Source organism: Acinonyx jubatus, chromosome A2 (assembly GCF_027475565.1).
Source record: "Acinonyx jubatus isolate Ajub_Pintada_27869175 chromosome A2, VMU_Ajub_asm_v1.0, whole genome shotgun sequence".
Classification (NCBI taxonomy): Eukaryota; Metazoa; Chordata; class Mammalia; order Carnivora; family Felidae; genus Acinonyx; species Acinonyx jubatus.
This window is the reverse complement of record NC_069383.1, coordinates 85,896,252-85,922,300: the sequence shown is the minus strand read 5'-3', so window position 1 is coordinate 85,922,300 and position 26,049 is coordinate 85,896,252. Positions and strand designations below refer to the sequence as shown.

The 26,049-nt window shown below is 39.5% G+C and overlaps 1 protein-coding gene across 4 annotated transcripts in view; it reads right to left on the bottom strand.

Annotated features, from left to right (window-relative positions):
• Window positions 1-26,049, bottom strand: part of GSAP (gamma-secretase activating protein) — a 204,561-nt gene that overhangs the window by 100,772 nt on the left and 77,740 nt on the right. For 3 of the 4 annotated variants that reach the window (XM_053218582.1, XM_053218581.1, XM_053218583.1), the window contains 3 exons: window positions 11,477-11,642; window positions 9,923-10,112; window positions 5,500-5,551 (listed from right to left, as the gene is read on the bottom strand). In XM_053218582.1, the coding sequence (XP_053074557.1) occupies window positions 5,500-5,545 (46 nt within the window). In that variant the 5' untranslated portion in view covers window positions 5,546-5,551; window positions 9,923-10,112; window positions 11,477-11,642. The remainder of the gene's footprint in view (window positions 1-5,499; window positions 5,552-9,922; window positions 10,113-11,476; window positions 11,643-26,049) is intronic. The other variant, XM_053218584.1, reaches the window with a different exon arrangement.

Here is a 26,049-nt window from a genome sequence, read left to right as displayed (position 1 = left end):
AAGATGTAATGCTCTGATGCAGAAGATTCTGGTGTCCCTCCAGTGAGTGTCAGCTGTTGGGGGAGGGGGGAATGACAGGCTGTCCTTCAGCTGTTGAATCAAATGAACCTCTTTTCTTGGGCAAGACTGTACACTGAAAATATGTAGGTAATCTAAAATAAAAGGTGTTTCTCCTTGCTAAGAATTGCATTTTTCACCTGTTTGTGGTTCCGAATTTTTTCCAGCTGCTCTCCCCTGCACTTGGCTTTGGTTATTAGGGCTGGGAATTTCCTGATTCCAGTGTTGCATGGTAGCCTTTTCACTCCCTCCAGTTTCCTCCCAGTGGCCCTATCTCTTTGGTGTCTTTGTTCTCAGCACAAAATAGTCCCTGCAAGCACTGATCAAAGTTCTATGAATACACACTGACTCATTAGCTACTTAAAGATCTTCCTTAAGTAGCTTCTTTTCAAATTTCAGTGGTGGTTTATTTATCTTACCATGAATCACCATATACAAAGGGAACATGAATTGACCTGAAGTATTAAAAAAAATCTGTATCATAGAAAATCTTTTTGAAAAAGATTTTACCGTGCCAAAAAAAGAAAGAAAAAAAAAACCCCAAAAACGTAAACCTCTGAACCTTTCTCTAGGTGCATGCTAATACAGACTACTTCAGAGAAATAACTAGCTCAGTGCATTTCAAGAGGATCCAAGCGGTTAGTAGCCAAAATGACTATGCGTTTGTAGGTGATTTTTTTCAAGTTTAATTGAGGATTCCATTAATGTTCCCCCTTCAGTTCATTTAATTTTTGGAAATATATTAAATTTAAACCCTCCTCATTCTCAAAAATCCAAGATATTTATGTTAATTAAGACTGGTCTCTGGGTCTGTTGAAAGAATGGAAGAGGAATCAGATCTCTTGCTCTTAAAGAGAAATCAGAATACCATCAGAACACTTAGTCCTAATGGCAGCCTAAAGCCTACAATGTGTCACCTTTCTCTCCAGCTTTCCAAATGTTCATCTAATCTGTGTCTACCTTGGGAGCGGTTCCCCATGTAGGTGTTCTTTGATAGTATCAAATCCTCCTTGCTTAAGAAAAAGCCTGATATTCACACCATACTGGCAAAATGCTCCAGGAATCTCAAGAGGGTAAAGAATTTCGGGTATTAAAACAAACAAATAAACAAACAAACACAAACAAACTAGCAAAGTAAAAGGGTGATGTACTCAGTCCTTGACTGTGAGTTAAGAAGTTTGAATTCTTGGGGTGCCTGGCTGGCTCAGTCTGTAGAGCATGCAACTCTTGATCTTGAGGTTGTGAGTTCAAACCCCACATTGGGCACAGCACTTACTTTAAAAAAAGAAGGGAAAAAAAGGCCAGAATTCTTGTCTCAGCTCTAGCATCTAGTTCTGTGACCTTGGGCAAGTCACTCAAACTTTCTGGACTTGGTTTCCTTGTTTGTAAGATAACAGAAGTTGGACTATAATCTTCGAAGTCCCTTTTAGTTATAAACAGTTCTATGATTCTGAACAGTAAGTTCTGTCAGTAAGTTCATATGTCAATAGAGGCTTCGGAGAAAAATTGCAACTCTAGTAACCAAAGAAACACCAGAATTTTAACAAAGATACCCTACATAGATATGCTGTACAAAGAAACCCAGAAAAATGGAATTGAGGATTAAGGAATATTAGGGACTTTTTAAAAACACCAATTTACTTCTAATCCTCAATCCCCCCCTCCCCCCGTCTCAAAAAACAAACTGTAGGTTTATCCACAGTCCACTGGATAAATGCCTGATAGTTCTTTGGGGATAGGTAAACCCCTCTAGTTAATCTAAGATTCAAGCAATGTTGCCAGTATTTGCTTTAAAATGACTTAGTTGGGGCGCCTGGATGGCTCATTCGGTTGAGCGTCCGACTTCGGCTCAGGTCACGATCTCATGGTTCGTGAGTTTGAGCCCCGCGTCAGGCTCTGGGCTGATGGCTCAGAGCCTGGAGCCTGCTTCCGATTCTGTGTCTCCCTCTCTCTCTGCCCCTCCCCCATTCATGCTCTGTCTCTCTCTGTCTCAAAAATAAACATTAAAAAAAAAATTTTTTTTAAATGACTTAGTTGAGGTTTTTTCAGTGTTAGACAAATCTATCTCCTTGCATATGGATTATATGGAACCCAGATAAACCAACCCTTCTGTCTTCTGTCCTTGGGTCACTAGTCTCTTTCAATGTATGTAGCTGAATAGTCATCTTGCAAAAAAATTGATTTTGAAATAAAGACTCAGATGTCTAGTGACTGAGTCCACTCAGTTTCCCCTCTTTCATATATTTACATATTAATTTCAAGCCATAAGTAAAAATTAAAGACTGCTCTCTCCCAGTCTCTTTGATGATGCAAAGATCAAAAATTTCCAAAAGGAAAGCTTTCTTGGTGGGAATACTGATTCCAAGCATGACTGGTCCCTAAATCTGACTACTGAGACTGTGTGCGGAGGAGTGACAAGCTCTGTGCCCCTCAGGAAGTTGGGAAGCAGTCAGGCACTCTCAGCCAAGGACTAGTGTAGGGATGGGCTGGCCTTCCTATTGAGGGCTGGGTCACCAACAGCTGACATTGGAATGTACATCAGAGTTACATCCTGTTGAAGTGAAAGACAAGTTCTATTTCCAGGAATTGCTTTCCGCAACCCCCCCCCCCAAAAAAAAGCAGAAGGAAGTGGGGTTGAATACTGTTATAGCTCTGGTTAGTGAAGGTGCAACTTGCCCTTGGAATCAGAATCTTGTTGGTTAAAGGGTGAGGCAGGGACTGGCCTGGGGCATCCTCCCTCTCTACACCATCTCTAGTACATAGCTCCCCTTCACTGTTTCAGCTCTCCCAAAATTCACTGGAGAGCATGCCGGACCCAGGGAGGTCAAGAGGCAAATGGGGAAAGAGTTGTGGGACAGGGTAGTGGAAAGGAGACATGGTAATGGTAGGGATCAAATCTTTTTCAGGCTCTCTTGTCCCCTTTCCCTCCTTCTTAGGTCCCTCCTCCTGCTCCATAAGCGAATGTCATGACAGCAATAGAGAACAGCTTTGTTTTCCTGGCACACAGTATTAACCACAAATTGGAATATCTCCCATTTGAGCATTTTATCTGGAATGAGATCTGACTCCCAGAGAAGAATGATTCTCCTCCCCAAATGCAAGTCCTGAGGTGGCGAGAGGTGCACCCCCTAAGGAGTCAGAGGAATGAGTTCTGTGCTCAGCCACTACCCCATGCTGCCCACAGGATGCCCAGCCCAGTCCCCACCTCACCATTACCCAGTGAAATTCCAGTTCTAAATGACACCTTTAATATGTATGGGAATCTCCTGGAGGGCTTGTTAAAACATGGATTGCTGGGCTCCAATCCCAAAGCTTCCTATTTGAATTTCTAACAAGCTCTCAGGTGATGCTGATATCGCTAGTCTAGGAAAATGACTATTCCCACACATAGCAGGCATTTAACAAACATTTGTTGTTCATTTTCATAATGGGAGATCAGGGTTGAGTGCTGTGGAACATAAAAAAAACAGGAATCAGTTCATTTGCATTTGGGAGTTTATAGCTATTTGTTGTACTTTTCCTCACTCTGTTTCCCATGCTGTTGATGCAATTTTAGCAATTTTCAGGAAACAGCTGTTACTCACCTCCTTGAAAGACAATGAAAATTTAATAATAGGTAAATTGATATTTTTGGAAGAAACTAGTGTTTCCTATATATCTATGATAGTCATGCCTCTAACATAATTGACAATTGAAATTTTAGGGGTGATGTCAATTGACATTAAAAAAAAATTAAAGTATACGTGTCAACTGACTTTTCAAATCTTTAGGAAAACTTATCATTTAAAAAGGTCCAGGTGTAGAGCGCCTGGGTGGCTCAGTCGGTTGAGCGTCTGACTTCGGCTCAGGTCATGAGCTCGCGGTCTGTGAGTTCGAACCCCGCGTAGGCTCTGTGCTGACCGCTTAGAGCCTGGAGCCTGCTTCAGATTCTGTGTCTCCCCCTCTCTCTGCCCCTCCCCCACTCATGCTCTGTCTCTCTGTCAAAAATAAATAAACATTAATAAATTTTTTTTAAAAAGGTTCAGGTGAATTTAAGATACAAAACAGATGAACATAAGGGAAGGGAAACAAAAATAATATAAAAGCAAGGAGGGGGACAAAACATAAGACCCCCTTAAATACAGAGAACAAACTGAGGATTGCTGGAGGGGTTGTGGGTGGGGGGGAATGGGCTAAATGGGTAAGGGGCATTAAGGAAGACACTTGTTTGGATGAACAATGGGTGTTATACATAGGGGATGAATCACCAGAATTTACTCCTGAAATCATTATTGCAATATATGCTAAGTTGGATGTAAATTAAAAAATAAACAAATACAAAATAAAATAAAATAAAAAATTACAAAAAAATAAGAAGCTTCTGCACAGCAAAGGAAACAATCAACAAAATTAAAAGGCAATCTACAGAATGGGAGAAAATATTTGCAAATGACATATCTGATAAAGGACTAGTATCCAAAATATATAAAGAACTTATAAAACTCAACACCACCAAACCAAATAATCCAATTAAAAAATAGGCAGAAGACATGAACAGACATTTCTCTGAAGAGGACTTTTAGATGGCCAACAGATGCATAAAGAGATATTCAATATCACTCATCATCAGGGAAATACAAATCAAAACTACAATGAGATATCACCTCAGACCTGTCAGAATGGCTAAAATCAAAAACTGAAGAAACAAGTGTTGACAAGGATGTGGAGAAAAGGGAACACTCACACATTGTTAGTGGGAATGCAAACTGGTGCAGCCACTCTAGAAAGAGAGAGAGGGAGAGAGAGAAACCAAGAAACAGACTCTTAACTATAGAGAACTGAGGGTTACCAGAGTAGAGTTGGGTCGGGGGATGGGGTTGGGGATAGGTGGTGGGGATTAAAGGATACACTTATGATGAGCACTGAGTAATGTACATAATTGTTGAATCACTATATTGTATACCTGAAACTAATAAGACACTGTATGTTAACTATACTGGAATTAAAATAAAAAACTTAATTAAAAAATTAAAAATAAAAATAAAAAAATAAATAAGGTCCAGATGAATTAAGAGTACGCTTACCATGAGAAGCAGTGAGTAATGTATAGAATTGTTGAATCACTATTTGTACACCTAAAACTAACGTAACACTGTTAACTATATTAGAATTGAAATAAAAACTTAATAAAAAAAGGTCCAGGTGATTTGCAAAGATTTACATCAGAACTTAGACAAAACAAAACAAAACAAAACAAAAAAACAGAAAGAAGCATTTCTGACCTGAAGAAATCTTTTCTGACTCAGATGGTCATTTTTTATTATAGGCCAGAAAAATATTAGAGTCTGCACAGTGCAGCTGAGGATTGCTGGGTTTTTTTTCATGTCATTTCTTTGGCTCATCTCCTTTAGCTTCAAGCCTGAACACAGTTAGTTAAAAGAAAGTGGATTATTTAAAACTTACCTTTGTGGCTGATGATCTGTTCTCCAAACTCTCTTCTCTTAGACATACACACCTTGGGAAAAAACACACAGAGTATGTGAAAAATGTGTATTGCTCTCTACATTGATGACTGAAATCATTTTCAGTGATTCAGATTAAGTGATTTCAGATATTTGTCAGGACCACTGACATGACAGTATATTTTTTTATAACTCTTTCGTGCTCAAAAAACTTTACAGACTTTTTAAATGAATCTTTGTACCATCCCTCTGAGGCAAATGAGGAACAGGTGTAATTATCCCCTCTTCACAGATGGATAGGCAGACACAAAGGAAGGGACTGAAATCCAGCCCAGAAGGAAATCCAGCTAAGGGCCCAAATAATTCTAATACAATCTGCCTCTCCTATCAATGCCATTTTCCTTTGATTCATGAAAATGTGTTGTGGGAAACTCTGAAGGCATTATTTTTCCATTCTTCAGTGATGTCCCAAACTCTGTAGGGACATCTGAAGAGAGGAAATGATGACAGTGGTAAATGTGGGCAGCAGCAGTGTGAGTCTATGAAACCAAAATTTAACCTTCCTGAATAATATGATCAAGGTCTATGCTGCATTCCATCAGTACCTGATCAGCCCTCACCATGCTGTTATTTGCATAAAAGCAGACAGGGTGTAGGGTGCGGGCGGGGTAGTATTAAACTAATAGTCATAATTGCACAGCTGCAAACCTCTAAAAGTACCCAACATTTGGGAAGTACTAAGGTACCGGGAATTTTTCTGAATGACAATAGCTTTCAGTGCAACAGGCTTAGAAAATATGCTGTTCCTGACCAGAAGCCAGACTGCTGACATGAAAGTGGAGAGGAGAATACAAGGGCCTCAAACTCTGCACTATGCAATGCCTTTCACATGGTACTGTTTTCTTAAGAGATTCCTATTGGGGCACCTGGGTGGCTCAGTCAGTTAAGCATCTGACTCTTGATTTCGGCTCAAGTCATGATCTCATGATTTGTGAGATCAAGCACTGCGTCGGGCTCTGTGCTGACACTGTGGAGCCTGCTTGCAATTCTCTCTTTCCCTCTCTGTCTGCCCTGCCCCACCTCTCAAAATAAATAAATAACTTTAAAAAAAAGAGAAGAGATTCCTATTACAGAAACTGCGACTTTAGGAATTACTGGTTTTAATAATCTCACCGTCTAAGCAATGGACACTATGACAGGAAGTCTCCAGACTGTCAGCTTCCACAAGGCCCTCACATATACCTAGCATCTGAGGTCTTCCAGAAGCAGTAGCCCATCCCAGCGTCCCAGTTCCCCCAATCTCATCCCTGCCCTTCATACCTGCCAACCTCCCTGGAGGCTCTCCTCCCCAGAAGCTCCCTCCCAGTGAACCTGAGACTGTAGGGAATGAAGGGTGACAGAGCCCTCAGAGGGTGGAGCTCTCAAAGGACAAAACTTCAGGATTTCCCTGGGTTTCCCTTCCTGTAAGTGCTGTTCTTCACCAAATGGAGTAACTTTTGAAGTGTGGAATTCTATTCAAGAAGGGGATGGAGCGGAAAAGAACAAAATTCTCAAAAGATACAGACTATAAAGTGGGTGACTTACTGATCCAACAGGGGTTTGCCTGAAATTTCAGAAAATAAGAATAAAGAAAGATCTTATCTATGCACTGTTCCTTCTAATATTTTAAAATCGAGAAGGTAACATGCTCATACATGACAACCTACGAAGATGGCATATATAAAGATATAAATAGGTATTCACAGGGAGGCAAGTTACTGTTCTAATCAAGTTAAAACTTACAGCTTACTTAATCGGACACATTTGATGTTATACCTAATTGTGCAGCAAGATAATAAGATACAACAGTAAGGAGATCATTGAAAAGAAAAGTAATTGGTACTACCTGACACAGCTTGACCAACATTTTCGGTTTATTTTTTTAACTTTGATAGTTCAGTATAATTTGCCACCATCGATCTTTCCATAATGCCATGAGTGCTTTTGATTATCAGCATTCACACAGATATATTCATACTGGGAAAAGAAAAAAGAGTGTGTGGGCACCTAGCTGGCTCAGTCAGTAGAGCATGTGACTCTTGATCATGGGGTCATGAGTTTGAGCCTCATGTTGGGGGTAAAGTTTACTAAAAACAACCCCAAAAAACAAACAAAAAAAACCTCAGAAACAAAAAAAAACAGTTAAAAAAAAGACTATTAAAAAAAAAACCCCTGCTGAATCAAATTCCTTTTCACTCAGAAAGGTCTCTGTCCCTCCCCACAAACTTATGTCCCTATTCCTCATGAGTTTTCATCCTCCCTATCCCTGCTACATTGGTGATTTTTATTCAAGTTATCAAATGAAAAGAATTGCCTAAAGCATAAGAAAAAAAAATCAGGCCCACTCAATCAGTCTTGAGGGGAAGAGCTGAGGAAATCTGTATTTAACAAGCAGCAAGGTAATTCTTTTTTTTTTAATCTTTATTTATTTTTGAGAGAGAGAGAGAGAGAGACAGAGCATAAGCAGGGGAGGGACAGAGAGAGAGAGGGAGACACAGAATCCAAAGCAGGCTCCAGGCTCTGAGCTGTCAACACAAAGCCCAATACAGGGCTCGAACTCACAGACTGCAAGATCATGACCTGGGCCGAAGTTGGATGCTTAACCGACTGAGCCACCCAGGTGCCCCAGCAGCAAGGTAATTCTTACCAGGCAAGTTCAGGAAATACTGGACTATGGGGTCCCTATTTTCCAAGTCAAAATCAGAGCTCACAGATTTTTTTTACTTGTTAGTGAATTTATTTACAACACATGTTTTATTAAGATATACTTACTTACCTCAAATACTTTTATAAATAAAGTGTAATACAAATTAATGGTTTAAAGATATAGATAATAAATTGCACATTGACATCTTTTAATAAAATTCCCTTTTGGTTTTTCCAGAGATGACTCTATGTGAAATGAGAACCATCCAAAACATATAGCTGCTGGCTGGCTAGGTAGGAGTTCTGCCCTGAGAGGGGTGAAGATCAGGGGTGTGAATGGGGAAGGGCAGACAAGAGCGTTGGCACAGAAAAAGGAGAGGCGAATGAGAACAGACTGGATCTGAGGCTGGGAAGCAAAAGGAGAGAGTGTTTTGGAATCAAGGGGCCAGGACTGTGTGGGTGGTGGGGCAATCACTACTATCAGCATCTTCCACATAATAACCCTGAGCATCTGCAGGTATGGCTACTGCTGTATCCAATATACCCTTTGGATACAGAATAAGGTCAGAGAAGACAAACACTAGGACGTCAGTTTCTTAAATAGCTCCCATAAAAAACAACATAGCTGATTTACCTTCAGAGCCACTCAAGTTAGAACTGGATTTCAACAGAAAGATCGACTGTCCCCAAAGAAATATATATTCCTTTAGGAACGAAGGGAAAAGATCATCTATCATGAGCTTGCTCTGTATTAAGTACTGTGGAAGTAGCTCTGGTGTGTGGGTCCAATATTGATTCAACAACTCCTTCTTCAGTGTCTGTCAAGGCTAATCACTGGGTTAGGTGTTAAGAATACACAACACAAAAGAAATGGTCTGTGCCCTCATGAAACTTTAAAAAAAAATTTTTTTTTAACGTTTATTTTTGAGACAGAGAGAGACAGAGCATGAACGGGGGAGGGTCAGAGAGAGGGAGACACAGAATCCGAAACAGGCTCCAGGCTCTGAGCTGTCAGCACAGAGCCCGACGCGGGGCTCGAACTCATGGACCGCGAGATCATGACCTGAGCCAAAGTTGGATGCTTAACCGACTGAGCCACCCAGGCGCCCCTCATGAAACTTTTAATACAGTGCAGATAGACATTTAAAAATAAACACATAAATGTGGGTTGTGTAGTGAGTTTAAAATTTATAGTCACAGCCCAGATGTGCTGGAATGTACCTTTATCTTTTTCTGATGGAATTCAAACTTAGCTCTTGAGTCCCCTTTCTGCTGATGGAAGGAAAATGAGCTCAGTCTTGCCACTTGAAGATAACTCAGTATCTTTCCATTTAAAACTAGTAAACATTCATTCTGATTCAAAGTTTTCCTTCCCCTTCTGTTTCCCTTTTTTTTGAGGATTAGCAACTTCCCCAGGAACCCTAACTACCCTGCAGCATCGGTGCATGAGGGGCCTCTGTAGTGTGGTTGTCCACATGGTCGTTGGTGGGTCACATACATGAGCTGAGGTACAGTCTATCGCAAGTGGTATATGGCATCCACTGGTGGTGTCCATGGTCCCCACCATTGCTTCCAGCCTCAAGGTTCGCACACAAAGTCTCCCCTGGTTGCATGGGCATTTTGCCACCACCCTCAAATCCTTCAGAGGCTTAAAACCTCTCAGCAATTTCCTCACACCACTCTGACATGTGCAGTGTTCTAGAATGCTGCCCTCACTCAGACCATCTGCCAGAACTTACTCAGTCCTTGTTACCCAGGTGTCCTATTGGCTGGGTGCTATTCCAAACTTGAGATTCATCTAAGTAAATCCAGATATTGCAATGACCTCCCTTGGTTTTGCCCCGTAGGGGACAGGGTGCCGGTGTTTCTTCTTGGCACCCGTTGGCATCTGTGCTCCACTCTTGGCTCCTCTCAATCTCCTCTCCTTGTCTGTTTGGAGGATAGATGGGGCACAAAGATTTTACAGATCTGTGAAATCAGGATGAATGCAAAACGAAGACATAGCCTCAGCCTCTCAGTTACAGGTGAGGGCTGAGTAAAGAACCGCATATATACAGGATGACCTTGGCCCAGGAGCTTTGTCCTCCCCAGGGAGAAAAGAAGGGGAAGAAAAAGTAAATGTAACTTGGTGTTTAGTCACAAGAGACAAAGTTCCAATGTGGAAATGATTATCACAAACTGTCAAGTCTGTGTCATCCCGTTCCTAGCTGGAAACCATGGTTTACGTGTTCTTTAGAATTCAAAGTCACATTCATGCACTCCTGACTTTTCGGAATATAAACTGGGGAAGCCCACTACATTTACAAATTGTTACCCGCTCCTTGAAGGAAAAGTAGAGGATGGTCTGACACTGTATCCGTAACAAGAGGCCCAATGGAGTTTAGAGAGCAGGAAGGGCCTGGGGCAGGAGACAAGCTTTCTCAGCCTGACAAGCACACCTCAGCCAGTCACAGGGTGCTCACAGCCAGCTGGGATCCACCAGCAAGGCCGCCTCCCCTGACCTCTAGCTGTTATCACCAGGGCCCAAAATAATACCACCACATTGGGTGAAACCTGACCATAATGTGCATGAACACTTTCTTTAATATTTAAATGACTTGCAACTACACTACAGCAATGTAAGCAGCAGAATCCAGACTATGAGGAAAGCTACAGGTCAAAAATAATCTGTCTTCTTAAATCTGAATAAAGAGAAAAGTAATATACAGATTGAAGGAGAAATAATCACAATGTGAGAGATTAGATCCCGATTCAAAAAAGGAACTAAAAAAGCTGATGTATACACAGCAACAGGAAAATTGAATACCAACTGCCTATTTAATTATATTAACGAATTTTAGGTGTGATGATCCGGTGATTATTTTGTGAAATGTTCATTTCTTCTAGGGAAATATGCTTCAGGTACCTAAAGATGACATGATATGAGGTAATGTGCTTCAAAGTAATACAAAAGGGGGAGTGAATGAGGGAAAGAACAGAATAGGACTGGCTTTAGGTTAATGGACATTGGGACTGAGTGATGGGTACATAAGAATTCATTGTATTATTCTCTCTATTCTGTGTATATTTACAAATTTCCATAGCAAAAGTAAAAAACAAACAAAAAAACTACTTAGAACCTGTCTTGCAACTCTACCCTTCATATATAACTGTGTGTGACTACACAGGTACTACTAGGTAAACCGTGCCAGGGAACTTTTTTAAGAACACATTTGCAATGTATTCTTCACACACAGAAAGTGAAATGCAACTGGATTCTATTCAATTTAAGAAGAATAATATTGTTGGGGCACCTGGGTGGCTCAGTCGGTTAAGCATCTGACTTCAGCTCAGGTCATGATCTCACTGTTTGTGAGTTCGAGCCCCGCGTCGGGCTCTGTGTTGGTAGCTCAGAGCCTGGAGCCTGCTTCAGATTCTGTGTCTCCCTCTCTCTCTGCTCATTCCTCACTCATGTTCTCTCTGTCAAAAATAAACATTAAAAAATATTTTTAATAAAATAAAATATTTTAGTTGGTGCACCTCGTTTCTCTTTCTCTTCCTAAATCTTTTGTTATAGAAAAATTGACATATACACAAAAAAATAGGGTGAATATTTGTAATAAAATCCCATGTACATATCTCCTGGCTTCAACAATGACTGATTCATGACCAGTTTTGTTTCATCTATATGCCTCACTTCTCTCCCATTTGTGAAACTAAACACAAATGTCATCTTGTTTCACATGTAAATATTTCCATTTGTATTGCTAATAAAAAAGGCCTAAAAAACCCCACAATACTGTATCTCACTTAAGTAATAAGTTATTTCTTGTTAGCATTAAATAATCCAGTTAGTAAACAAGTTTCTCCCATTTTAAAAAACAATTCGTTTGTTCAAATCAAGATCCAAACACTACAGTTTAGACATATCTCTTAATTTTTTTTAAGTTTGTTTATTTTGAGAGAGAGAGCTGGGAAGGGGCAGAGAAAGAGGGAGAGAGAGAATTTTAAGCAGGCTCCACACTGTCATGCAGAGGCCAATGTGGGGCTTGATCCCATGAACTGTGAGATCACGACCTGACCCAAAGTAACTCTGGGAGCTTTATATTAAAGATGGCAGAGCCTTGGGGCACCTGGGTGGCTCAGTTGGGCAAGCGTCCCACTCTTGATCTCTGCTCAAGTCTGGGTCTCAGGTTGTGAGTTCAAGCCCCACGTTGAATAAAATATGAATGAATTAAAAAAAGAACGAATAAAATTAAAAAAACTAAAAATACATAAATAAAGAGAGCAGAGGCTCCATCACCCTTGGCTCCTAAATGGCTGTAACAAGCATAGTGCTCCCATCACCACGATCAACCATACACAAATACTTACAATACACAAATACACTATCATCACTGAACAAGAAGTTTACTTTTATGATGTTAAGCCACTGAGATTTGGGGTTTTATCTCTCATGGAGGCTAGTACACAGGTCAATTGCTAGGTGGGATGTTGCAGTGTATATTCATGGGTGAGAAATCATTGCAGTTGTGAAATTAGAAAATGTTTCATGGGGAAGGCGGATGGAGCTTGAGCTGTATTTTGAACTATGAGCTGTATGTCAGTGACTAACTGGAGAGAAGGGGTGGGAGTGGGAGTTACCAGAGTAGGAGACTAACAAAGGAACCACAATAGGAGTTCACATGCAGCCAGGGAATGGGGGGACCACCTGATGAGCAGGTGCAGGTTGGGGAGAATGGGAAATAAGGATGAAGAGAAGAGTGGGAGTAGGGTATGAAAGATCCTTGAGAATTTAGGACCTGATTCAACAGCAGCCACTGAAGTTTCTGAAGAGTGCCTGTCGAAAGGTCTATATTAGGAAAGTCAGTGAGACAAAAGAGTGCAGGATGGACCTGAAGGAAATAGATTAAATCTGAGTGACAATCCAGTTTAGATAACATTAGAGATTATATTGGTAAAGGCAGTAGAAAAGAAGGGGTAAATGCAAGTGTCATCTTAAAGCAAAAACCCATAGGGCTGGACAACAGAAGAAAAAACATGAAACTAAAAGATTATTCAATCAGTAGATCTATGTCTAGTGCTATATATAATAGTTAACTCCTCAAACTGTTCAAAGTTCTATTGTTTGAGACATAATATTTAATATCTGTAAAATGAAGGGATAGAACCAGATGATCCCAAAGTTATTTCCATTTATAGAGCCCTTTGGTTATGAAATCATAAAGGAAAACATAAAACAACACAGGTGACACATCCAGTAGGAGGTAGAGAAGGGGTAAGTGTTCCACTGGATGGCTGAAACAGTTTGTTCAAATTGTTGCCAATCTTTTGTATTACAATGTAGCAATGCATGATGCAAAAGTACTTACAGTCTCCAAGATTTTCACTAACATCTTGCCTTTTTTTTTTAAGTTTATTTATTTATTTAGAGAGTTTGAGCACGTGTGAGCAGGGGAGGGGCAGAGGGAAAGAGAGAGAGAGGGAGAGAGAGAATCCCAAGCAGGTTCCACACTGTCAGCGCAGAGCTCACTGCGGAACTAGGAACTCGTGAACTGTAAGATCATGACCTGAGTTGAAGTCAGATGCTTAACCCACTGAGCACCCAGGCACTGCTGGAAGTTTGTACCTTTTAATCCCCCTTATCTATTTCTCCCACCCATCTCTCACCACCTCCCCTCTAGCAACCACCAGTTTTGTTTTGTTTTTTTTTTCTGTATTTAAGAGTCTGTTTCTTTGTTTCCTTGTTTTGGCTCTTAGATTCCACATATAAGTGAAATCACATGGTATTCGTCTTTCTCTTTCCCTTAGCATAATATCCTCTAGGTCTATTCATGTCGCTGCAAATAGCAAGATCTCATTCTTTTTGATGGCAAAGCAACGTTCCGTTATATGTATGTGTGCCACTTCTTCATGCATTCATCTATTGATAGGCACTTGAGTTGCTTCCATATCTAGGTTATTGTAAATAATGCTCCAGTAAACATAGGGGTGCATATATCTTTTCAATTTAGTGTTTTTTTTTCCTTTGGGTAAACACCCAGTAGTGGAATTACTGGGTCATAGAGTATTTCTACTTTTAATTTTCTGAACAACCTCCATACTGTTTTCTTCAGTGGTTGCCATAAATTTACATCTCACCAACAATGCATGAGTGTTCGCTTTTCTCCACATCCCCACCAACACCTGTTATTTCTTGTCTTTTTGATACTGGCTTCTGACAGGTGTGAAGTGAGTGGTACCTCATTGTTGTTTTGATTTGCATTTCCCTGATGATTAGTGATTTAAGCATCTTTTCATGTCTGTTGGTCATTTGTATGTCTTTTTTGGAAAAATGTCTATTGAGGTCCTCTGCCCATTTTTTCATTGGATTCCTTATTTATTTATTTTTTTTGGTGTTGACATGTGTAAGTTCCTTATATATTTTGAATGATAACCCCTAATCGGATATATCACTTGCAAATATCTTCTCTCATTTATTAGGTTGCTTTTTGTTTTGTTGATGGTTTCCTCTGCTATGGGGGGAAAAAACAAAAAAATAAAAAACAAAAAAAAAAACAACTTTTATTTTGGTGTAGTCCCAATAGTTTATTTTTGGTTTTGTTTCTCTTCCCTGAGGAGACATATCCATAAACATGTTTCTAAGGATAATGTGTCTTTTCTTTCTTTTAGGAGTTTAATGGTTTCAGGTCTCACATTTAGATTTATCATCCATTTTGAGTTTATTATTGTGTATGGTGTAAGAAAGTGGTCTAGTTTCATTCTTTTGTATGTAGCTGTACAATTTTCCCAGCAGCATTTATTAAATATTCTTCTTCCCATTGAATATTCTTGCCTCCATTGTCATAGATTAATTGACCATATATGAGTGGGTTTATTTTTGGGCTCTCTATCCTGTTCCATTGCTGTTTTGTTTTCTTAGATTTATAATTATTCATAGATTTGTTTCATTTTGTATCACTTTATAAATAGGAAGGTTACTAGATGAAACTATTTTTTATTTTTTTAAATTTCTTTAAATAATCTTCACTTTCTATGGGGCGCCTAGGTGGCGCAGTCCGTTAAGCGTCCAACTTCAGCCAGGTCACGATCTCGCGGTCCGTGAGTTCGAGCCCCGCGTCAGGTTCTGGGCTGATGGCTCAGAGCCTGGAGCCTGTTTCCGATTCTGTGTCTCCCTCTCTCTCTGCCCCTCCCCCGTTCATGCTCTGTCTCTCTCTGTCCCAAAAATAAATAAAAAACGTTGAAAAAAATTTATAAATAATCTTCACTTTCTATATGGGGCTCAAACTCATGACCCCAAGGTTAAGAGTCACATGCTCTTCCAACTGAGCCAGCCAGGCGCCCCTGAAACTGTTTTTCAAAGTAAACTAAGAAAGTGCTAATTTCCATCCTGAAAATAAGCCACTGAAGGGCAAATAGAAAAACTAGTTCCTGACATTCAACAGTTTTCAGGAGTCCACCATTGCCTTCCTATGGCATTAAAGAAAAATATAGCAGGTATTTATTTTAAAAACTTATAAGGGTCTTGGACAAGCTAGGGAGACAATATACCGGTTCAATTATGCTACAGCATGGACACCAAGATGGATGAAATCAAAGAAGAAATGGGTTCACAAACATATATGACAAAAGACTGGTATCCAGGTTACACACAGAACTACAGCTCAAAAATAAATAAATAAATAAACCACCTAATTAAAAAGTGGACAAAGATTTAAACAGACATTTCACAAAGATAGGGCTATAAATGGCCAGTAAGCATGTCAAAAGTACTGAACATCATTAGTCATCAGGAAATGCCAATGAATACCACAATGGGTTCATTGTGTACCCACCAAAATAGGTAAAATTCCGAAGACTGACAACACTAAATGTTGGCAAGAACGTGGAGCAACCAAACCTCATACGTTGCTGACAGAAGTGTGAAATGGCACAATTTTAGAAACGGGTCTGGTAGTTGCTTATAATATTAAGTACACACCTATGGCTCAGCAATTACATTCCTAAATACTTACCCGAGGCAAAGAAAAATAATATTCACAACACTTGTACAAAAGTGCTCATAGCAGCTTTATTCATCATGGTCAAATGTGAAAAACACTCAGGTTTCATCAATAGAAGAACGGATAAACCACTGGTACAGTCATATAGCAGAATACCATTCAGCAGTAAAAAGGAACTAATTATTGGTTCACACAATAATTAAAAAATGGGTGAATCTCAACACTATGCTGAGTAAAAGAAGTCTTGCCCATAAAGGCATATACTTTATAATTCCATCTATATGAAGTTCTAAAACAGGTTAAACTAATTTGTGGTGGTAAAATATTAGCACAGTGGTTGCCTGGGGGAAGGGGCAAGGTGAGTGAGGATCACCTGGAAAGAAGCATGAGGAAATTTTCTGGAGTGACAGTAATGTTCTCTGTTTCAATAGGGGTTTAGGTTACACAGGTATCTACATTTGTCCAAATTCAGCAAATGGCAACCTAATATTCGTACATCTCATTACATGGACATACCGCTTGAAAAAAAAATTGTAAACGAATATAGAACTCTAGTTAATGATATGCAGGCTGAAGTACACTGGTATCTGTAACTTACTTCATCAAAAACTTAAGATGGACTGATGGACAGATGCATGGAAAAATGGATCAAATGCACAGCTGGGTGGTAAAGCAAATATAGTAAAATGTTCATAATAGAATATGTATATGTGGGCATATGGATATTCACTATACAATTATTTCAACCTTTCTGTCTGTTTGAAGTTTATCCAAATAAGATGTTGGGTGGTGAAAGAAAAAATCATATTTCTTATCATGATGCTTGATCAAAAGATAATAATTATTGATAAAATAAATGTTAGAGCAACAGGAAAAGAGGGATTTAGACATAAAATGAGACTAAGTGAACATTTAGTAAGCTCCTGATTCCCTAAGGTGTGCCTGGGTTTTTATGAAAGATATTAGATTTAATAAAAGTGTTAAAACTGTGGACACGGATGTCAGTATCCATCATTGAAAGGATTTGCAGAAAGAAAATCAGTGTGGGGAAGAGGGAGACTACAAAGAACAAAGGAAATAAAACTGAATTAAAGAGAATTAGGGAAAACTGAATGAACAGAACAAAACGTACATTTTCATTTTGACCAATTTCATAAGAAAACAAAATGGCCAGTTTTGAACTCTACAGAATCATGGTAGTGGCTTTTGTACACACATTTTTAGGTTCTGAATTAAATGCTTCAGTGAGATTTTACATACTATTTGAATACTTATTATTCAAAATGGTTGCAACAGAAAAATAGGCACATTGATCTTGGTTTTAGTATCTGTCAAAGCAGTAATTAAAGTAAATGTGACTGGAGTCCCCACTTCAAAAACCAAAGGGAAGGGCAGAAAAATTCAGCTGACAAATTGAAGTTGGTGGGGCAAAGAAGTGTTAATACTCTAACAGAGAGATGATGCTTCCAGAACTGAAGATAAAAGGTATTGTCATTAATGGGATACAAATCTGTCCATGATGAAGTATATGACTCATGTCTTTCTCAAAATAGATTTTCCTTGAGCCTTAAACCCTGAACTGTGCTGTGTCCCTGAAGATATCACAAAATGGCCTATTTTCACTTGTTAATCCCAGACCTAAATACTAATCTTTTACCTCACCTATTAGAGGATAGTTTAAATTAGCTTTATTGATCGCAGAACTAGACACCCATTACAATGTCTTTTATAGTTCCTGACCTAGCAGAGCATGAGAAGTATTTGAAGTATGAGATAAACACAGAGTGGTGTTGGTAGGGGGTTATATTTTAAATTGCAAGCACAACACTGATTTAGTTTCTGTTTTGTAGATTCTTTTAATTCTACAGAGAAGAAAATTACTTGCAATATTGAACCACAATTGTCTGCAGGAGGTAAACATAAAGAATCTTAAATCAGTTGACTTAATCAGTTTAGCATGTTTCATGTCTCTTCCAAGATAGAATAGAAATTAAATATCTTGCCACTATAAGAACCTTGACTGTAGCCTTGACACACTGGTTACAATGTTTTAGAAAATAATACTAGAATTTCACCTAGTTAACCTCATTTTAATGTAAGAACTTTAAAAACCTGTTTATTTAAGGATTAAATAATTTGTTTTGCTGTTATTAAACACTGTCAAGCTGTATTTATGAAATCAGATTCTGCAAAATAATTATTAATCCAGAAAAACCTTAGACTTGAAGGCATTTTGAAAAGTGATTTTACTTGCCACTTAAAGCATGAATATAACTTGCCTTCTGCAGTTTTGCTGGGGTGATTTGGTCATGCACGGTGACTCTGAGCCTGGGGAGCTATAGGGTACCTGGTTTGGCTAGTGGGTGGCTCACAGGTCCTGTGCACACATGCACATGTGGGCTTATGGAGAGGCACTTCCACGGATGTGCAGTAGTGCCAGCCAGTGGACCAGAGACTTCAAATACTCAGGAGCAGAGCATATGGCTTCCTCCCAATGCCTCTATCCTTAGAATCTGCCTTAAAATTACTGAGCCAGTTGGTGTGGGCCACATAGGAGGTGCAGTACAAGGAAGTAAGAACCATCAGGAAGGGCTCTGTCATATATGTACAGATACAAAGAGATAAATATAGAGAGAGATGCAGATATCTCACTTAATCCTCACAAACAGTTGAATGAAATAGTTACTATTATTACCTCTTTTGCACAGATAAGGAAATTAAATGTCAGAGAAATTAAGCAATTTGTCTAGAACCACGAGGTGGTCAGGAATGGAACCTGCACTCAAACTCTGGACTCCAAGACCCTGCATTTAACCACTGCACTACAGAAACAGACCTGAGCCTCACTGCCCAGGGTAGCTTCCCAGACGAATAAGAAGAGGAGATGGGCAATACAGATTGCAGGGATTGGATAAACGGAAAAGGAGAGGCCTTTCTAGGATGGGGAGAGCAGAAGCAAGAAGACAGATATGGGAATGCCTATTGATGGAACAGGCCTGACTGGGTTAAGGGATTCTTTTTTTGTGAATAAAATCATAGTATTTTACTACTTTAGAGCACATTCATACCCATCTAAAGGGTCCTTGAAATAATTCTTTTAGTAAAGGAGAAGGTATTATAATCCATCTCTGCATATATACAGAAATTAAAGACCAAGAGGGTTATACCTCCATCACATGCCCTATCCATTACAGGGCTTTTGTACATGTTGCTCCTTCTGCCTGGAGAGCAATTCTTCTCCTCTTCACCTTGGTAACTATTACCCATCCATCAGTTCAGTTCAACACTGACCTCCTAAGAAAGGCTTAGCTGACTTCCCCTGCCTTGGTCAAGTCCTTCCTTACTGTATGCACTCACTGAGCCAAGCACTTCACCCTGTTAGGATGTATCATACTTATTCTACTTACTGGTGGGAACAAATGCAAAAAGAGGAAGTAGCTGAATAAAAACAAATCAAGAGCGCCCAGGTCTGCCTAGGCTGGTTGCTCATACATTTTTCACTTTAGTACACTATTTATAAAAGGTCCAATTGGAAGATCTGAGGCTATCTTACCTGGCAAAGAGGATTTAGGGGAGAGGATCTGACAGCTGTCTCCAAATGTCTGAAGAACTATCATGTTGAAGGAGGATCAGACATATTCTGCATAGCTCCAGAGGGCAAAACAAAGACAAATGAGGTGAAAGACCAGGGAGGCATATTTCATTACACTATGAGGAAGTTAAATATGTAACAATGAGACTTGTCCAAATATGAAGCAGGCTATCTGTGAAGGAGGTGAGTATTCAAACAAAGGCTGGAGGAACGCATGTCAGGGCTGTTGCAGTAGAAATTTCTGGTAGGGAAATTTTTAGCCGCTTAGGCTTTTCTGAGACTAATGTGCTTCTACAGGTCTGGGAGGGACTTGAAGGCAAAACTGAACTTGATTTAAACTGACCTCAAGGAGGGAGAGTTGCAATGAGTTCTTATGATGCCGGACTAATACTGGGCTCTGTAAGTAATACAGCTGCGTTTGTGGGTGGCACTTAGGTGCCACTGACGTCTTTGAGAGCCAGCATTCCATCCGTAGCTAGGGCCTTGCAGCTGCCACTGTGACTGAACAGCAGGGAACACTCCAGTGTACAAGGGACTGATTCCAGGGTCACCCCTCCTCCTCTGAGTAGAATATGTCTCTCTTCCTTTTCTACCCCCACCTACAATCCACATATACACAAATACATTTCTACAGTGGAAGCTGTCACGGGATGCTGACAGATCTCTTCCAAATACTCTTGGAAGATGTTCTTTTTCCCAGCTTCTTAAGGCCACCTCTAATGCTGAGCACACTTTGACAGTAATGCTTCTCTCTCCTCATGCAAACACTCCAATAATGAAAGAGCCCCTGAGAGAAAATAAACTAAAAATCATCTTTTTAAGGCACCATTTCTATCTTAATTTCACAACAACAAAGGCCTCAAAAACTATGTGGAGGCTAAAAACTAGGAACCCTGATCTGGAAACTGAGGTCTAAGGACACCAATATTCGGAATGGAGGTGAACGGATCTCTAATTGTTATTCTTGGCAGATGCAGGCCTGGACCAACGATGACAGCTTTTCTATAGAGAAATGTAATCTGTCAAATAACCAGTTTGCAGATTCTGGAACTCAACTCATTTGGGAACAATCAAATTCAATACACTGTAATGTTAGAATTTCAGGATAAATGATCATTTATAAATCAAACCACAGTGTCTATTTTGCTGTGTGACAAGACATTTGGTAATCCAGTCATGAAATATTTATTGAGCCCTGTTACCTGCCAGGTAGTGTGCCAGGCATTGGCTCTGGAGAGGTAAACAAAATGGACGTGATCTGTGATGTTACAGGGTTTATTCTCTAATTTAGACTATAAAATAATAAGCACCAAATCAATTCATAACTACAAACTGATAATGTATATGAAGGAAAAGGGTCAGCAGACTCCTAAAGCCACAGTAGGCTTTCCTGAGGAAGAGAACTTTCAGTGAGAAATTAAGAATAAACGAGAATTAACTGTGTGAGAGGTAAGGGAAAGGACATTCCTGGCAAAGGGCGCACCCCAAAGCCCTAGGGTATGAAAGAATGTGGCTTCTTTAAGAAATGGGGAGAAAGCCAATATAAGCAAGGGGGAAAAGCCTGGAGACGACACCAAGGAAGAATGCAGGGGCAGATCCTGTAGTGTCTCAGCAGCAACTAAGTGCATTCAGAAGCCCCACAAGAGGAGAGTGATGCAATTTATATTTTTAAAATGATTATTCAAAAGGTCAGACATGTGGAGAATGGATTAAGTGAAGGGAAGAACCGTGTCTCTTTTTACATAAACTCTCCATTCACAAAAATGACAACTTCCGATTTATAGCCATATTAATATAGCATATTTAGAGTCACTTCTTTTAAGTGATTATAAGAGCCTAACATCCCACACATTTTTTTGTTTACTAGGCAACTCTCTCCCAAGGAAACATACTATTGCTAAATGGATGAAAATTGAAATATTTTTTATTCAGGCATTATAAATTCTAACTCACATTGAGATGAAGACAAATTACTGTCTCCATGCAGAGGAGGGAGTAAAAATAAATGTGTTTTTATGTAATGTTGCATTTAGAATTTATCTCTATTTTATAATCAAGGGAAACTATGCACACTGAGGATGCTGGGATAGAAACAGAGCCAGAATTAGACATTGTCTATTCTTGACTATTTCTCTCTGTTTTTGTTGCCTGGTACTATTTCTTTCTGTGAAGCACTATAGGAGTAGGCAGCTGGTCCTCTTCATCATTCTCATCAAATTTAAGTGTAGACTGGGGCGCCTGGGTGGCTCAGTTGACTAAGCATCCGACTTTGGCTCAGGTCGTGATCTCACGGTTCGTGAGTTCGATCCCTGCATCAGGCTCTGTGCTGACAGCTCAGAGCCTGGAGCCTGCTTCGGATCCTGTCTCCCTCTCTCTCTGCTCCTCCCCAACTCACCCTCTGTCTATCTAAAAAATAAAATAAACACTAAAAAAATTTTTTTTAAATGTAAGTGTAGACTTCTAACAAAAGTGAATAGATGTAATTGGGTGATACAATACTGTGGAAAATGTGCTCTTCTCTTTCTGGTTTGAAAACAGTATCCTTGGCAGAATCCATTAGTCAGATCCATCAGGAAAAGGGCTGGAAATTAGTATTATATTAAAGGAATGCAAAGACAAAATAGTTTCTGGCATTCAAAATAGGATCATGCAGCAATCCAGGCTATTTTCCAAATACCTATTATTCCCTCTCCTCTCCCCAACAAAGCCCAAAGGACCCGTTCTCTTTTTTTTTTTTTTTTAAGTTTATTTATTTATTTTGAGAAAGAGAAAGAGCACCAGTGGGGTAGGGACAGAGAGAGATGGAGAGAGAATTCCAGGCAGGCTCTGTGTTGCCAGCACAGAGTCCCATGTGGGGCTCGAACTCATGAACTGCGAGATCATGACTTGAGCCGAGATCAAGAGTCTGATGCTTAACAGACTGAGCCAACCAGGTGCCTCCAAAGGGCCCATTCTTATGGTTTGGTTAGTTTAGTTTGTTACTTGCTTGTTTTCTTAAGTGAGGTTGATATGAAAGTGGATGCTTTATCAAAGTAGGATATTAGGAGAAGTAAATGAAAGCTCACTGTTTTTTAGTCCCAGGGAATTATGGAAGGAATAGAGAAAGAAACCAAGAGAGAAAGAGAATCAGTCAATTAAATATGTATTCTGACACCTCCTTTTAGTGAGTTGCATTAAATCCATGGTTCGCCAACTTAACATGCCTCAAATCACCTAGAAGGCTTGTTCAAACATAGTTGTGGGGCTCCACCCCCAGAGTTTCTGATTCAGTAGGTCAGAGGTAGGACTTGAGAGTTTGCGCAAGTTCCTAGGTGATGGTGATACTGCTGATCCAGCGACTACACTTTGAGAACCAGTGTTGAATAAATAAAGTAATACCAATGGCATCAAAGTTTGTCCTTGATTTTCATGTAGTGCCCTGGAAAGATCATTTCTGTGGCTGACCCTTGCTGAATGCTGGTGTGCAGCCAAACCTTTCTAATTCACCCCAATAGGGAAACAATAAACCACATCCCTCTTCCCATTATAACAGGGCATCTCCTTAAGAAGAGAAACAGAACAGGTGGGGTACCCCGGAGATTGACCAGTCTTTCCTAGAAAGACATAATGTTACCTAAGGGATATAATGCTACCTAAATTTCCAAATCAATCTTCTCTTAAATCATACTGGACACATGGTCAGGTTCCTTTCTCCTTCATTTCCCTTTCTAATAATCATTTCAGGCTTCGTAAGACCATCTGGTTCCCCCTTTCCTTTTCCCACTGGATAGAATGTGGGCCCAGTTGGGATGGTGGTGAACCATCTTCTGCAGTGTGAATGATAAAAGCAACATCTTCAAGGATGGCCAAGCCACAAGACAGAAGGAGCCTTGGTCCTAGACGCTGAGAAGCCACCTTATAGACTCTGGATTTTCCTTGTTTAACTCATTATATGTTGGGCCCCTTTGATACAGTGGTCTATCTAATCTGCATCCCAACCAATACAAATGGAATGAGAGGTAGGAGTTTGTGTGGGAATACACACATTAATTCCAACACGGTGCTTAAATTGTGCAAACATGTTTTTCCTATGCCCCACTCTTCCCCTTGATTGTCAGTGACTCATCCAGGGCTATAGTTAGATCAGTCCTTCAATGCTTCACTCTTCTCATTTGCAGTTTTCCCTCTCCTTGACTGTTCTTTGTCTATCATCATTGCATTTATTCAAGTCTAGCAATCTATGTAATTACACCTCATGCTTTATTAGTATTTCTTCCATAGCTGCTTTAAAGTTGTTATAAATGTCTCAGGCATTTTTAAACTTCAAAAGAACTTATGAGTATCTGAGTAAGTAAATAAATACCCAAAAGAATATAAGTGTTTTAGGTTGTCATTATCAACCTTTCACTTTTTTAAACAAAATTTTTTAATGTTTATTTATTTTTGAGAGAGAGACAGAGTGTGAGTGGGGGAGGGGCAGAGAGAGAGGGAGACACAGAATCTGAAGCAGGCTCCAGGCTGCTGTGAAAATTATATCCAGTTGAAACTTAGCACAATATACCTAAGAATATATATATATAGTCATGATTTACTTATATGTACATATTTATTTACATATATTTACATAAATATTCCCCTGGACTTTGATTTATATATAACACATAGTTTCTATTGAATAAAAAAATCCTATAAAATACACCAAATCCGTGTTCACTCAGTAGTCAAATAGTTTAATCAAGTTTGTCTCTTTGTAAATTCAACAGGTATTCATATAATGTTAAATATTTTTGAATTTGTTTTTCCCCCCAAATAATGAATTATTTGTTAAAAAAGAAAAAAGACTTCCCATTATATTGGCACTCAGACAGTAGGGCATATATCAATGCTAAGGTCCTATTCCTTAAGTCCTGATTGTATACCAATTTTGAAATATGTTGGTATTTACAGAAGTCACAATTCTTCAGAATCAATTGCTCAAAGCAGCCAGTAAGTACTCTTTGAATTCCTTTCTGAACTGTCACTTCACTGACCTGGTTTGGCCAAGATTAAACAATGGAAAAGCAAATATACATTACAGTTCATCTTCCTCTTGGGCTGACTAATATAACACTGTTTTGTACCTCCCTCCATTCAAAGCATCAACAGTTAAGCAGTCTTCTTTCCAAAGAAACAAACAAAATAGAACTGTAAACAGTATAATAAGTACTCAGAGCATTATCAATACAAAATTATGGCAAATTTTATTTAAAACATTTTAGAGTACTTTTAAATATAGTTTCCTAAGAAGGGAATTAAGTGTATATATGCTATAGCTCTAATGCCTCAGGAAACTATTTTATCACCTGAGCCAGCTACTGATCACAGATAGAGATGGGGTTAGAAGCCATGATTAAGAGACTGAGACATTGAACATTTGTGACCAGGCGCAGGAATACAGCAAACCCAGAGACATATGCATCACCTGGGAATCAGTGCTTAAGACAGAGCCCATAGTCACATGTCTGGAGAGCCATTGGGAGTTAAGGAGCATATATACGCAGGGCTTAAAGCAAGTCTTGAATCACATAGAAAACAAAGGCCAAAGCAAGGCAGAGAATCAAGAATCAAAACAAGAATTGAGAATTATATATATGGAACATCACATTGTTCTGTCCATTGGTCATTTGAGTGGATCTAGTCACAACAAGAATTGTGTGTGTGGTTGCTACAGGTAAATCAGTTCCAGCCATTTCTTCCACCACAGTGGCCTCCCAGAGACTGCTAACCATGCCATTCGTTTCACCACTATCCATCAGTTGGGGCTTCAGAAAAGCCAGACTGGTTATAGACTAAATAAAGAACTTATATTTTCTCTTTGTGTCTGGGTTGTAGTGTGAGTTAAATTTCCACCCTGCCACATTAGCTATTGGCTGGACTTCAGGCAGAATCAAAGGGCAAAATGAGTTTGAAATTAGGCATGGGAACATCCAGCTAGCCACAGAAGTACAAGAAGACAAAATTAAATGAAAAACACACAAAACCCCTTTTCTCTTTCTTTTTTTAAAAATTTAATTATTTATTTTGAGACACAGGGAATGCATGAGTGGGGAAAGAGCAGAGAGAGAGAGAGAGAGAGAGAGAGAGAGAGAGAGAATCCTAAGCAGGTTCTGTGCGATCAGCACAGAGCTCGATGTGGGGCTCTATCTCTGGACTGTGAGATCATAACCTGCGCTGAAATCAAGAGTCGGATGCTTAACTGACAGAGCCACCCAAATGCCCCCCTCTTTTCTTTTTTTCAGCTTTACTGACATAAAATTCACATACAATATAATTT